The sequence below is a fragment of the Hyposmocoma kahamanoa genome, unplaced genomic scaffold (assembly GCF_003589595.1).
Source record: "Hyposmocoma kahamanoa isolate Upper Pololo Valley unplaced genomic scaffold, ASM358959v1 66, whole genome shotgun sequence".
Taxonomy (NCBI): domain Eukaryota; kingdom Metazoa; phylum Arthropoda; class Insecta; order Lepidoptera; family Cosmopterigidae; genus Hyposmocoma; species Hyposmocoma kahamanoa.
Genome location: NW_020653854.1, coordinates 17716758 through 17732796, shown reverse-complemented (window position 1 = coordinate 17732796; position 16039 = coordinate 17716758). Strand labels below are relative to the sequence as shown.

General features: G+C 34.5%; 1 protein-coding gene across 11 annotated transcripts in view; it reads right to left on the bottom strand.

The window, feature by feature from the left end:
- The window catches only part of LOC113231666 (poly(rC)-binding protein 3), a 321596-nt gene that overhangs the window by 10741 nt on the left and 294816 nt on the right, over positions 1–16039 (bottom strand). For 8 of the 11 annotated variants that reach the window (XR_003310575.1, XM_026466111.1, XM_026466113.1 and 5 more), the window contains exons 5-10: positions 10996–11213; positions 8499–8555; positions 8297–8413; positions 6046–6198; positions 1581–1688; positions 1230–1349 (exon numbers count right to left, since the gene is read on the bottom strand). Coding sequence is in view for 10 of the 11 variants with exons in the window: in XM_026466111.1 (XP_026321896.1) it covers positions 1230–1349; positions 1581–1688; positions 6046–6198; positions 8297–8413; positions 8499–8555; positions 10996–11076 (636 nt within the window). In the remaining variant the exon portion in view is untranslated. Of the gene's footprint in view, positions 1–1229; positions 1350–1580; positions 1689–6045; positions 6199–8296; positions 8414–8498; positions 8556–10995; positions 11214–11317; positions 11541–11603; positions 11740–16039 lie in introns of those variants that run through there. The other 3 variants (XM_026466110.1, XM_026466109.1, XM_026466108.1) reach the window with 3 other exon arrangements.

Here is a 16039-nt window from a genome sequence, read left to right as displayed (position 1 = left end):
TTTAGGTACATTTGGTTTATACGAAAACGTCAGTTAGAATCCATCGTGATCGCGATCCTTTCATTGGGAGGTCTGATCAAGAGCAAGCAGTATCTAAATTTTTTTGCAAGAGTTTATAGCGAAATGCAATTCTAAAGCTGGTCTCGTTTATAAAAATAAATGGAACCGACTTTTCCTACTTAATGCAGAAAAATCAGTCTTTATCCATCGTTTGCATTTATTGAAATTTGAGGACTAAATTTACAGATCGATACCTCCAATGAACACTACGCCATCTTTATTTTTTGGTCATCTTCTGTTATTTTTGTAAACAGCCATATTTATTTGTCTTAGCAAGTATGGCTGCTTAATATAATCTTAATTGTGCTCCCCGAATTTTGTGAAAAAAAGACACAAGAACAAAAAAAAAACTAATTTTGTAAAAAAAAGAAACAAAAAACAAAATAAAAACAGAGCAGGTCCAAAAATTAAGTTGGCTTAGTGTTCATTGAAGGTATCGAGATTACGTTATCTAATTTTATAGTACTTTACAGTTACAAGTAATAAATACATTGTCTACGATCGTGTAGTGGCTATTTATCCTATTACTATGCTCCTTAATCAATAAATACATTTGTTTGGCGTACTGATTGTGAATTTCTCTCAGTTTTAAACATCTGGTATCCGGTCGGATAATGTTATACTTTTCGGTAGAAAATTAGGCCAGATACTGGATAGTTATCGGAAATCCGTTTCATCTCTACTGTCGATTCTAAACAACGTCGATGTGACTCCTATCCGTGTTTAGCAATTATCTTAAGGGCGATTGAGAAACTCAAAGCACTTGAAAAAGTAACATTTAAAAAAAAAATCTATCTTTTTCACCTTAATACGGAGTCTTAAGTTTGTGTGACAAGTGCAAAAAGTTCGTTACCCCATATTATAAGTTAATATATTTGATAACATAGAATGTATATACTATACTATGACATGACATAACTATACTATGTACTTTATGAATGTAGAATAAGATGTAGTTTTTAATGGGTATAATTGGACGATTATTTCTGCAGGAAATTATTTTCTTATTGAGTCACGTTCATTCCACTGGAATTACAACATTTGTTGCATTGCTAGTGTCTTATGTTAATGTTGAATGCGTTCTATGCAAATCCCATTTATTCATAACTGAGTTTAAAAATTCTTGGTAATTTTTTGCGTTTGATGAAATAACGTTTATGAATACTTACATCCTGTGCAGGTACTGCGTAATTTCCTTGAATGGTGTATGCTTGTCCTCCAGCAAGAATGACAGGTCCAGCTACATTCGGCTTTGGCCTGTACGGGATTGTCGCACCTTTGGGAGGGCTCTGCAACAAAGCCAAACATTTTGTTAATATTTAATGAAATTTTAAAACGTCATATAGGAAGGAAATATGCGCGATTTTGATCCGAAAAAACTGTTTTATTTCCTATGTGTAACAATCGCGAAAACCTATTACAATTTTTATTACAGCACTATTACTATGATAGGCAGGTTGTGTTTAAATATTTTTATATTAAATAAAAATGAAACACATTTAAAGATACTTTCTTCTTACCTCTAGCATGACACAGCAAATGTGATAAATACATTGAGTAATGGCGTCGCAGGTTCCACTGATCGTCACCGCTCGTTCTGTCGAGTTAGGCAGCATTTCGCTCGCCACCTGTAAAGGGAAGTGCATATAAATATAGTTTTTAAACCATTTCCAAAAAAGGAAGGAGAATCAGTCAGTTTTCTTTTTATGATACCAAGTGACGGGATGAACAAGTCGTGCAATGATGGGAAGTGCTACGCCTATCCATAACAGTTGCAGTGCCACTCAAAAGCTTTAAAACACAAAGATGAGACAGAGGCACAAGTTGACAAGCCCCATGTGCCTGTAATTTCACGGGCACCCTTAACCTAACAAAACAGGAACGCAGTAATGCCCACATTACTGCAAGGCGGCAGAAATAGGTAAGGTGGCAGTACTTCCCTGGACGAACTCTTTCACAAGGAGCTCTACTGCTATTAAGGTATAAGCGACAAAGGTTTTTGTCATACTGCCAATAATGCACTAAAATGAAATTTCACAACATTGTTGCTGTCCATAGTAGATAAGAGGGTTTGTATGAAAGTGAAGCAAAATGTTTCTTGGGATCTGGTAACGTGGCGATCGGTAGCCTGTCTACGCCTAAGGAATATAACTGTGAACATGTATGTACGTATTGATGTTATCTCTATCGGTCATGACATGAGTGCGGGCATGGGGTATCATATTGACACAAATTAACTTTAATATATATTTAAAACTGTAGATGGCGACACTTGGATAAAATAAAAAATACGATTTATGAAATCTGGAAAATTTGAGGTGTCATACAAAATAAGAAGTGTAAAATAATTTTTTATTATTTTATTTTATTTGTTATTACAAAGGCAAAACTAAACATTTAAACAGCATTTTAGAAATGTTGTAATTAAAATTCATTTACAATTATGAAAATTGGTGAAAATTGACTGTGTTGAAAAGATAACAAAAAGAAGGTTTCTCAATGGTATTCTTCTGATTTGTTAGTTTACAAAGAATGGTATAGACGGCACTTCTTTGAATTTATTCTCGAAACTAAGTAACCTCTTAGACTTTTTATTTCAAATATTAAAAGTAACTGGCTCAGTTTCTTTGCAATTTAATACAATGTTATTGTAAATAATATTAATTATTATAATCACCGCCTGAACAAGAGCAATAACCTTGACAATAATGTAATAGCTACCATCTGTTGGCGTTTCCGAATATTATTACAATTGCCTAGCGGGTTTACTTAGCACCGTCTATTGATCAGCGTTAAGAATCAAAATAAGAGCCCGAACAAGCGGAGTACACTCGACTTGTTATTATGTGCTACATATTCTGTCAAGTTGAAAGTTTTTCATTCAAGAAATCATAATCGATTATTCCAATGCACACGCATTCCACACATAAAATAATGGAACTCATGTTTCACGAAAAGACGATTTACGTTACAGATTAGAAAAATAAAAATACATACTCGACTTGTTATTGTATGTGTTACGCACAATCAATGATATTATACTTGTAAACAATAGATGCGCAATCTGCGCCTCCAAACGTTATCCACGGCACTGTTGCTTGTAGGCAACAGTGACATCAATCACTATCTAGAATTCGAGTGAGTATAATTTCACCGAGACGTAACAAAAAAGTATCAAAAACGGTGAAATATATAATTAAAATTTGAAATTCTCAGTTCGAAAATGGTCATAAAACTACTGAGGTAACTTTCCACAGGTAAGTTTGCTTTTGTTTGTTTAGATTGTCGTTAATAAAAATAAAAAAAAAATATTTTAAACATCAGTGTTGCCAGTAAATCAATTTTCATTTGTCCATAATATTGGGAGTTAACCCTTTTGAAGTTACTTTTGACTTCGCAAATTCAACGTAACGTTTTAACGTAGTGTAACCGTAATACTATTAAAAATTATATTTTGTTTGTTTCCCAGAGTACCTAAAGATCGAACGCGCAGGGCGGAGTGGATAAAAATTATACGACTTTTACGAAAAGATACTTTGAGTAACAAAACACAAGGCAATTGTACAATAAGCTAATGATGCATAGTGGCGTTTAATAATTTGTAATAAACTATAGTTAAATGTTTGTGTATCAAGTAATTTGTAATACCCACCCTTTTATAAATTTGGTTTCGTTAAATAAAAACAGAAACTTTGTCGGAAGACAGTATTTTTATCATCTTTATCCAATAAATAAAAAATACTACAAAAGCAATGAATTCCTTAGATTAGAAAGTCATCTTTTCATATTTACAATTTATTTGAAAGAAGTATGAATTCCAAGCGTGGACCCTGTTCATACATTTTCATGTATATTTCACTCACTCGTTCATTCCATTTCTGATTACTATCTATCTCCACTGTCTCTTTCCACCAGTAAGGCTACAAGAAATTAGGGAAAACTTTTTCTAAACCGGTAACACTGGTCGCATCCCTTAATGCATTATGACTATTTTGTTTTGACATTAGAAAAAACGAGACAAATATATTTTTCTTTGAAATTTCAATCAGTTTCAAAGCTAGTCTTTAAATTTGCAAAGTGGTCTCACATTTTAGACAACAGTTTGTAGGACATTGCGTCTCTAGTAATATTTATGCTCACTGCGCATAATGATCTTAATTAATAATTGGTTACGCATTTTCTTCTCATGTACCTGCATGTACGCGATATGTTAGACGACGCGCCATGCGGCTTCAAGATTTTTTTCCGATTTGTTTTCAATTATAGGGCCGTTTGAGTTCCATTTTCAAATTTTCACTGTCTCTTTACAATTGAAGTGGGAAATTGATTTTTTTTAAATGCTAATGAAATTTTTAAACAATTTAATAAAATGATTAATCGTTTCAATAACATTATTGTACGACTAAGTCTTGGTTCACACGGCATTGTCCTGCACGTTACGTATTCGATTATAAACGGACAGACAGTGGGGTGTTCGCACGATATACTTTCATGCGTTTAAAAGACGGATAACTGCAGTACTCACAAAGCAATCGCCTTGAGAACACGTCTGTGATGGGTCCACGCTTTATTGCACTTTCACATTAGCATAGAAAACGCCAACGGCTTTGCCGCCGGAAGAACAGAAGATATTAGGTTTATACAATTCCATAGTTTCGTCCCACAAAATGTGCTTTTGTTCCACTAAAGATATCAATAAATAAATAGTTGTCCACAGAAGATGCTCCGGTCATTTTGTATTAATAAAATTATGCGTGCCCTCCTTTCAGAAGATACTTCAATAGACGCCGCTTGTTCGGTGATAATTCGATTAAAAATGTATGACTTCGCGCCGGGTGAAAGAGAAACATTAATACTATGCGTCACTGCACACCGAATAAGTTAAAGTTCATTCGATTTGCTTGACAAGTCCGTTGCGTATTCGATAAACGTATAGAGCTGTGTGTTTTTTGTAGGAAAAAACACCGTGTGAACGGTTCCATATCTATGTAAGCGCCACTGTTTATTCGGTAAGATTTATACTGCAAAGAAACGTGCAGTACAATGCCGGGTGAACGGGGGGTAAAGGATTCGATGATAATAGTAGTTTCATTGTAGGGTAACAGGGAAGTTTTTTGTGACTTATTGCAACTTACAATCATGCATATTTTCTTTAAAAAAAATTGCGAAAGCGACTTCAATTATTTCATTTGTACAATGCGTCTGCAAAACAAAAAAATGTTAACCCTCAATTGCAATTAATGAGCATAACGTACGCAGTTTGCAGTCCTTTGAGGTGGCGTATGTCCAACCGCATAGTTACTAGCAAGTTTATTATTGTTTATTAAATTAACGCGATTACTCAACATATGTTGACATATGTAGCCAAACAAAAGAAAGTGAGATTGTTTTATTTGAATGGCAAAGCATACCATGACTAGACATAAACCATGAACAAAACTGTCACATCCAAGAACTGTAATGCATTCAGACATGACAAAGAATTATCGGATGAAGATCAAAAGCTCATTTAGGTCAGATACGTAACAATCTAATGGGACAAAAGCTTGTATGTCATTGTGTCACTTAGACACCTGCCGTTATTAGTTTGTGTCACAAAATATGTCACTGCATTATATGACGTGACTACCGCACTCATCTCTTGGTTTGTCATCCAGTAATAAATTTTAAGTGATCCTTGGCTAACAGGTTACTGGTATTGCGATGAAATATTACCGTAGTGTTGGTAGATAAGATAGTTGGTAGAAGATATATACGTAAATATATGGTAGTAACAATACCCAATTTGATTACGTTAATTCCGGTCTCTAAACGACGCTATTATATCATTACACGTTGATTGGCTTTGTTTTGTAATTTGCTATTTAGGCAGTAGTAAAGAATTGATATTTATTACAAACTACGGGACTGAATTCATCAGTGAATACTTGGTGAAACAAAGCGTGAAACCAAGAAGGGCGATAAAGTAAGAAAGAGACCTCGTACCTGAATGTTGGCTCCAGTGACGTCCCGAATCTCCTTGATTTTGGAGCCACCCTTCCCGATAAGCGAGCCGCACTGAGAGGCGGGCACGATAAGGCGCAGGGTGATGGGTGCACGCGACCCACCGCCACCGCCTTCATTGAACTGCGAGCACCACTGAAATACGTATTACAACATCGTGTTACTACGACACATTTTAAGAGATTGGCATTGACTTACAATTATATGGACGTCGGGTCCGCGCTAAAAAGTGTCCGAACTTATAGGGCGTTAAAATCGTATACAGAGCGTCATTCACGCTTTAGTCTTCGTTTAAATAATAATAATAAATAAATAACGCACACACTCAACATAGCCCCGCACTAGGGAAACCCTATGTCGCGGGTGCAATGGACACACACATAGACAACCACAAATTACACCCAAACTCACGAGAGAAATAAATGTAAGCCATACAAACATTTCTCCCGGCCCGGGAATCGAACCTGGGACCTCTGCGTGGCAGTCCGGCATGGTAACCGTTCGGCCACGGAGGCAGTTAAAACAGTTCGACTGACAGCGAAGCAAGCAAAATTAGACAGTAATGCGATGACATTACAATTTAAATTCAACGTTTTAGCTTTTTCATATTCCTTCACATGTCACTACGTTTAAATAGGTTGACTTGGGACATTTTTTTCGTGGTTTTTGTATTAGACCCGTCGTCCATTTATTTGTAAGTCAATGGAGATTGGCATAAAAAAATCCATTTACATATCGCACCCACGTAAGGCCACATGTGCAAAATGACAACTTTTCAGGAAAGAGGTTGAAAGGTTCTACGAACATAATTACTCGATTATTTTTAATAGGACAGTTATGAAATTTCACATACATAATTTTTTTTCTTGTAGTAATTTGGACGTATGATCAAGGGTACGATATGATTACTAAATGCCAAACTTATAAGGGATCTTTTACTAGCAGCTTATATTACTTATTGCACGAAGTCTCGCATGTAGTAATGTAGAACCAACATTATTTATCAAAATGTTTATTTAAACATTAAAAACTAAAAATTATAAAAAAATAAACTTATTTAGGTTCTGCTATTCGGTCGTCATTGAGTAAGTTTCTTCTATATAAATGCCTAACAAATGCAGTATGTCATACATTCAATTCATTAATTTTCCTACAAATTTTTAGTTAAATTTTAAGCTATGTTATAATTTTAGCGTTAACCCACATCAGTACTTTCGTGCCATCTTATCCTATAAAAGCGTCTCGAACTGAAATCCAGCATTACATCAGTTGAGCTGTGGCATATTCAGCTTATAATTTTAATCATTAATTTCTTCTGTATAAGTTTCAATAAGCTAATTAAACTGAATTTGTAGTATTGTTTAGAATATGTGTTTACATTAATATACTCTAACTGGCAAAGTTAAAAATCTATGTGACCAGTAATACTGCTATTCCAGCATAGAGATCCCGCGCTTTAGATAGCTCTCTACTACTCGATTTAGAACAGAAGAAATAGTTTCATTCCCAATGTGTAACAATCGTGGAAACCTAAGAACTCGATATTGACTATTTCTCGATTACACCATCACCATTGAATAACAACCAAGTAGGTTCTTGACTACACTATAACATATAACAAATCGGTTAAAAAATTTTGCCAAGCTTACACGACAATAAATTATATGAAGCATAAACTGTGAAACACTATTATATTGCTCTGCATTATTCTTTTTATAATTTTTTTTTATAACATTGGGACGGGACAAGGGACGGGACGAACAAGTCGTGCGCCTCATGGTAAGCAAAACGCCTGTACATAACAGTTACAGTGCCACTCAGAGCTTTAAATTGCAAAGTTCTGAGGGGCACTACCACTGCGCCCGTCACCCTGAGACATAAGTTGACAAATCCCATGTGCCTGTAATTTCACCATTTATTTATCTTAAATATAAATATAAATTTTATAAATAATGTATGTATAATAAATATATAGACTCATTCATGAAATATTCGATTACTGACGTTTTGTTTAGTGTTATTTAATGCAGTCTAATATTACTCCTGTAAATGGTTATTATTTAAAATGATGTCCATCAAGTGGGTAGTCCCTTTACAATACATTTTTTAGATGTTCAGTGAGCACAAGTAGCCGACGATCGTTGATTTATAATAAATAATTATTTATAGGCGAGAGATATGACACATCACATATGTATATACAGAGATTAGGAGAATTAGTGTAAATACAAACCTCCTCAAATTTCTTGCATATGAGTGTGAAAGCCTTGAATATAGCACTTGTATTGCCAGTGACGGTGACAATGCGTTCTGGGCACGATCCATCAGATATGTTGATTTTGGCTCCTGACTGGAAATTTAACAGTACTCATTAATTTATTTTAAATTGTGCAACAATGTATTTTTACTTATTTACAGATATTTTTTCAACAAACCTCTTCTCTAAATCTCTTAACAATCTCTCCCTTTTTCCCAATAATACTGCCAACTTCCTGTAAACAAAAAAGTATTACTGTTAGTAAACGCTAGCGTAATAAATGCGAGATTAGGTCGCCGATATTGTGCAACACGCGCAATTAAATCAGTCGCGCTTAGATTTATAGTACAAAAGATTTCCTGTCTGGCCGCCAATAATAGTCACTGCATCGAGCGATTCTTTGCTGCAATTATAGTCGCGTCAGCGGAGCATCAAGCCAGCGCGGTAGTTGCAACCAGCTTCTGGCACCGGCGGCCTGACTCCTGCACTATGTGAACAATGCTCGTCCGTCTACGCCCGACGTCGCACCACGGCCACAAATAGGTGATGGATTGCTAACTCGAGTTCAATAAACTCTAGGCTAAATGATGTATTGCAAAAACTTAGTTGTTTTGTTGTTTTAGAAGTGCAATGAATAATTCTAGAGTCAGAATTAATTAACTTCACTTTCACATTTTTCATTGGACCATAACAAAGGTGTGAAATGGAAAATAAATTACAAAACAATTAGGTAACTGGGTACCAGCAAAGTAAACTTGTCATTTATTGAATCACTATTGCGAAATTTTAGTATTCAGTGTTAATTTATAAGCAATTAATAGTTTCATTGATGTTAAAGTGCAAAGCAAGTCTATTTTGTAGTGGAGCAACAAGTACTTTTTGATCTATTATGTCTTCTAAAGGAAATATCTAAGACTTTTATTCCACTTCAAATGTACTTCAAGGTATATTTAATATAAAATATATAGGCCTGAAAGGTCACGAGACAATATTTTAATTTGAAAAAGATACAAATCGACAAGTTTGATGAACAGGGCGACTGCCAATAGCTGGCTGGATGCCAAATATATTTTGTATTGGATTACAGCCAATTAAAAGGCCCTAGATAAAACTATACTTATAGGTACATGTTAACACCAATACATCTCATGAGGACGTGCAATCTCGGCGCATCTAGGTGCGCTAAATTTGAACTACAGGTTGAGCAATGTAACACAAATAACACTGCTATGAACAAAACAATAATGTCGTCTATCATACTTCAGGCATTATTCACAACATATTTTCCTAGAAGTATGTACATAAGCTACACTTAGCCTCAATGGAATGTAGGAAAATCAGGTACACTTACATGTACTTTAGATACAATGCTAACTGTATTGTTAGGAGATTAATGAAGCATGCAAGCAGAAAAGTATTTTTTTGTGAGCACTAAATTGGCTTCTATTGATATTGACAGATTGTATAAGCCAACATAATATAAATTCTTTCATTTAACACCATAATAGCCTTTTTCGAATTGTAACCAATATGTTTATAACATTGTTGCCTATACCATGTATGTAACTCAAGGTTTTAAGCTATTGTGTAAAATACTGTACATACATAAAGCAGTTGTACAATTACTGTGGTGTCAATTGTGAAGCGTAGTCACTAGGTGAGCCTACATGTAAACAGGATCTGGTTTAAGCACCCCTACAAGTGCTATTCCCCTAACAAGATAGGCATACCAAAGTCATATTAGATTACTTCATTCAAAACACAACTCTTTTAACTATGTAAATTTTTTCAGTTCGTTTTTAATTCTAGTGCTCTAGTGAGGTATATTTGCATTAACTTATGCTAACTTTTTCTTTTTAAAATTAGGCTACTTTGATTGAATAATAACAAAATTTTACAATGTTTATAAAAGACCATGGCCGCAAAAGTATAAAAATGATACCTATTGCATACCGAAATTACATATGGCTAGATTTATAGAAAAATATGTGTACTTTACAATGGTATGTGTCACTTCATTGTGAGTATGGTCAATTATGGAGTAAAAACAATGTATTTTTATATGTATGTTAGTGCAAAATATTTTTGTATTTTGTATTTATGGTGGATCATGCAGAGAATGAATTTGATCTTACTACAACTGACCGCTCAGTGATTGTGCAGGAGTATGATGAAATTTATTTTGACAGAAAGTATGTTAATAAGGTAATTCGGATTTTCACTCCATTAAACATGTTAAATATCAAATCTTTATTTCCTTTTTAATGTTGACCTTGTAGATTTTAATATATTTTTACATAAAATAAAAAGTGGTTTACAACTGCATAATGGCTTTTGTATGTATCTATTAACTGGGTCAGATTATGGGCCATGATCTTTAATCAATTAGTGTGTTTTACATACATAAGCATATAAATTCTAAGATAGAATCTAAGATTTTATCAAGCTTTTAAGCTTGATAAAATTCACTTTGGTGAATCATGACAACAACTAATAATAAATGTTGCCTTTGTGATTAAGCTACAGCTAACTAAGGAAAAGTGTACTAAATACTTAAATCAATAATTTAGAAGAAGGTAAAATACACACTTGCACAGTTTAACCACCAATAAATTTGAAGGGAACAGCGCCTATTCAGTGATTTATCAAAAAGTAATAAGTGCATTATCTCTTACCTTCCCCTGCATAATCAGTCTGATAGTGAGGGTGACTTTGGAGTCCTCCTCATGGAGAGTGGGGGCTTTCTCCAGTTCCATGCTGGAGGATGAGTCCGACGTGTCTCGCGGAATTTTGGCGGCGTACGGGGCTACGTGTGGGCGGGCACAGGGGACACTCCACTCAATCTAATGGCTGGGACTCTGGGGCTCTTGGCACGCACTGCAGGCAGGGTAAGCTGGAAAACAGGCGCACGTCTCAAAAGGAATCTCCGTAGGTGACGAGCGAACTAAGGGTCTGGGGCATGGGCACTCCTTGTTGATTAGAAGCGAAGCTGATTACCGAGTATTTATTTACAATGACAGTCGGCGGCAAGCGTAACGGAATGAGGGCGGCGTATGAGTATCTAGACGCTATTATAAACTAACTGGTCCCAGTCCCAGGCCCGACCGGATTCTGCGGTTGTAACGCGAGGCAGCCCGCTCCGGCCCGGACCGTTACTTGAACTCTGATGCCTGTCGCAGCCGACATAACCTCAGCGTCGCGCCTCATGGCTAGCCGACCGGGTTATCGATCCCACAGCCCAAACAAAGTCTGCACACTGAAGTCGATTTCACCACCCCCTTACCTCGTTTAGTTTTTCACCGTGCAACAATAACATAACAAATCTTATAACTATTATTTATCACCAAGACGTGTATAAAAATCACACTATCACAATTTTCTTTGTCACAAAATTAAAAAATAAATAAAATCCGACGGTGACGCGTCGGTCCGTCGCTTGCTATTTCTGACAAATGATTAGAGTTGCTATTTTACTATCTCAAACTATGCAGTTGGCGCTCGCGAGAATTGCTATATTCAGCGCTGTTGTGCTCCTTCGGTTCATATGAAAATATGCTATTAAAACGGTTTAGTAAATAAGTATTGCACGCTATATATAAATATTCTGTAACCAACCGTAAAAAGGAAAATGTACAACGAAAACCTGACGGGCTTATTTGTGGAACGGCTTAGCTAGATAGAGATTGGAACAATGGCCACACATATGAGCGGCATCTAGCGACTAATACCTGAAGATTTTGACAATTCTTTACAGAATATTGTCGATAAAACAGTTAACGAGGGAAATTCAAAATTTACTACTTTTTTGTTTTTCATTGTTGTTTTACAAAGCAGATATTTATTTAGTAGTTTTATTTTATTCGTTCTAAATCACTGTGTATAGAAAGAAAGAAGAAAGAAAGAAAACTGTTTATTACACAAGCACAGACACGCTTAAAGACAAAACAACAGAGAATAATAATAATAATAACAATTAAAAATTATGTATATATTATTAGTAGCCAATGTAACCAGTAGTATATTAGGCCCTCGGAGAGGCGAGAATCTCAATATATAATCATAAAATAATAACATTAAAAGAAATAAAACAATTGATACTGATTACTCAATTAAAACAATTAATAATGCAGTACTTAAGCCACAAACGGCTTTTTTAAACCGTTTCGTGGCGCTGATTTTTAGCAAGCCCGGGGCGAGTGAGGCTCGGACAACAATACAGAACTCAACAATAAATAAATAAACTGATAAGAAAATCAACATAATAGGTAGTGTACATACAACTACATACACATGAGAAATACTTATGATATGTAAATAACCTAAGCAAATAACAGTATATCAATAAAATAAACTTAAATTCTAATACTTTTATACAAATTGGATAACATATGAAATGTACATAAATGTAATTGTGTGAAGAGTCGTGACCACTCGGTCGGAGGCTCGAGGCGAGGTACAAAAAATATTGTTTAAATAAATAAATAATGTACTCTCATAAGTCTGGTGCCATACTTTTTCATCGTCGTTTATTATTGCTTTTCTAATTTATAATAAAGGCAATTTTTACATAGATTACAACATTGGACCATTTTTTGCTTTTAGTCGATTGTTTAATCACACCTTTGCATATCAACATATTTGTACGTATCTACGTAAGTAACAAACGCGGAACGCATGCATCAAAAGCTTGGACACTCAATAAAAAATATGCAAAAGATCTATCGGACTCGCGGTTCGCCCGGTCCCTACACGACTATATTAAAAGTTAAGGTGCTTTTCCCATGCAAATGCACTCATCGATTTCAACGTTTTCAAAATGAAACTCACGAAGGTGTAAAACGTTTTATTCACCAAAGTCTATTTTTATTGGCTTCAATAGTCAGCCAAATTGTTTAAAGTTTCTCTCGAGCAATTCGAGATGGTGTAAAAACCTTTCAGTTTTAATTTGAGAAAAGTAATTTGGTTTTTTGACGGCCCGTAAACGCTGTGTAATGTTCGTGTGTAAAAGGTATTTTACATAAAGTCGTCTACATTTAGATTATACATAGGTTCTGTTCGGTGATAATTTTTCATAACATAAATTAAAATAAAATGAACGTCTTCTATGTACCTGTCTATAAAACAACAATATAATACCATAAATAAAAAATAAACAAGCTATTGAACAAAAGGCCACAAAGTACATGCAAATTGCTACACTTAGAATAATAACCATTGACTTACAAATAAATGGACGACGGGTCTAATACAAAAACCACGAAAAAAATGTCCCAAGTCAACCTATTCGAAATTTAAATTGTAATGTCATCGCAGTATCGCGCTGTCCGTAGAACAAATGAAGACTAAAGCGGAGTGTCGCGCTCTGTATACGATTTTAGCGCCTTACAAGTGCGGACACTTTTTAGCGCGGACCCGACGTCCATATAATAGTAAGTCAATGATAATAACGCATAGAATGATAGTTTCATATCAAATGAACTGTCACAAGTGAGGCAAAAATCAAATTCATGTAGGCTAGTTTTAGTAGTAGGTTAATTTTCGGTTTTAGTGAATATTTATATAAAAATACAAGTTGAAACGCGTTACTTCCTTGTGGAATGTAATGTTAGTATCTATTTTATGTTTGTCTGACGTATTTTTACACTCATTTACAGCACATTTCGTCATTTTTAACTAAAATTCTGGAGCTGTTCGCGGTGCAAGTTGACCTTGAGCACTGAAGGCCCGCCCGCTCGTGTAGGCCCTTTGGGAGCGCTTCAATTTGCCTCACTTAGCGTGTGCGGGCTAGGTTTCTATGCGTTATTATTCTAAGTTGCTACATATATCAGGCGGATTAGCGATTGCGTAGCTACTGCGTAACTTGGAGATACTAATATCCCTTTTCCAGAGATTATTTTATTTTAGATAGATATGACTTTAGTCAAATAATAGATAATCGTAATTAATTGCATAAAAGTATTTACTATGAATTCCTGCCAAATACGTATTAATAGGAAATGAAACTATTTTTCCGGATTTAAATCGCGTATATTTGTTTTTTCAAACAAACCGACGTTTCGGGCCCTTTACAGGTCCCATGGTCACGGTTGACAGTCAATTTCCTATGTGTAACAATCGCGAAAACCTAAGAACTCGATAATTACGTATTAAGTTAATATATAATTCTGAGACGCATATACGTACCTACATCCATAAATTTTGATATATTCAGTTCAAAGACGTCACATAAAAACCTACGTCCTAATTCATGTGCGTAATTTATTACAAATGACTGTCATTAAAACTTTTTAATTATTCGCACGCCATTTTTAAGTTGGAAACGAATGTTGTTTTGTAGCGACTAAATTTTTCCCTTCTTATATTTCAATTTATACACTTTTGTAAGAATACCATACGTACTTACGATAATTACGTAAACATATTATTATACATATGTACATGAGCTATCAGCGACAAAACAATATATATTGGTTTAACTATAACACTTATTATTAAATAACCATCTCGTACTTATGTTCCAAATGCGATTAATCTACAATTAAGTCAAATAATGAGTACGTCAATTTACATGTTATTGTAAATTAGTAGACCTTGTGTTTAAAAATATACCAAGTACCTGTGCCAGGCAAAAAATGTGACGATAGTTTTTTTTTGTACTCTGCACATTAATCTGTCAATTATAAAATTTCTTAGACCATATCCTTATAGGATGGAAGAAACCATATCACAAAGGCGCTCTTTTTAGTTGTGAACCTATTTTATACTTGGTCAACATTGTTCATGGTACTCGCTACTGAATTGAATTATTCTAATTATTATTACATATATTAATTATTACATTGTCTATTAGGGGCGGTAAATAAGAAATTACTAACGAGAGTTTGTTAGAAGGCCGAAGGCGAAGGCAAAGGCGCTATTGACTGGACGTTTGTAATTTTTACCACTCGTACTACATAATTTTAATTATTAAGTATAATTTATTTCTAAGTATATAGAAATACTGCAGAATTTGAATTCAGAAAATAAATTTAGTAAAATATAGTTAAATTGTAAATGTTTAGTTTTTTTATAATAAAAGTTTATGCGAAATATACGTTCAGATTTTTCGGGTATAAAAACTTTTGCTTAATCTTGACGTAAAAATCCATAGGGCGATAATGTAATGAAAACGCCCGTGTGTATCATTTAGCACATTACGGTCGACTTTGCTTGCATGTTATGACATTGTTTACGAGCAAGTGTGATGAAAATTTTCATTTTAGATCTGTACACAGACCTGTAATGAGTTTCAAAAAAAGAACGGCGTATTTTTGCTAACGACGCACAGTGACGCCTTTAGAAATTTCTTTCCTTCCTTCCTTTGCCTTTCGTTTGAGTTCGTTGTCGTGGATTGTTAACAAAATATATAGATTAAATATTGGTTGTGTTTCATTATTTTAATTTACTCGTAGAAAATGTACGTAAATCATTACATAATTAGTCTTTGACATATCGTACCTATTATAAAAATACGGTACTCGACTTTATGAGCTCTCAATGATTTTTAGTACTATTTTAAATATTACTCATATTTCGGTGAGTTCGTGTTTCTTTATTTTTCAAAATGGTAGGCACACAAAAAAAACAACGGGTGTAAACTAAAATGAATTCTCTATCTTCCTAGATGGTACTAGAAGATTCTTTACTTTAATAATAGTATTAGGACTTGGATAAACGTAT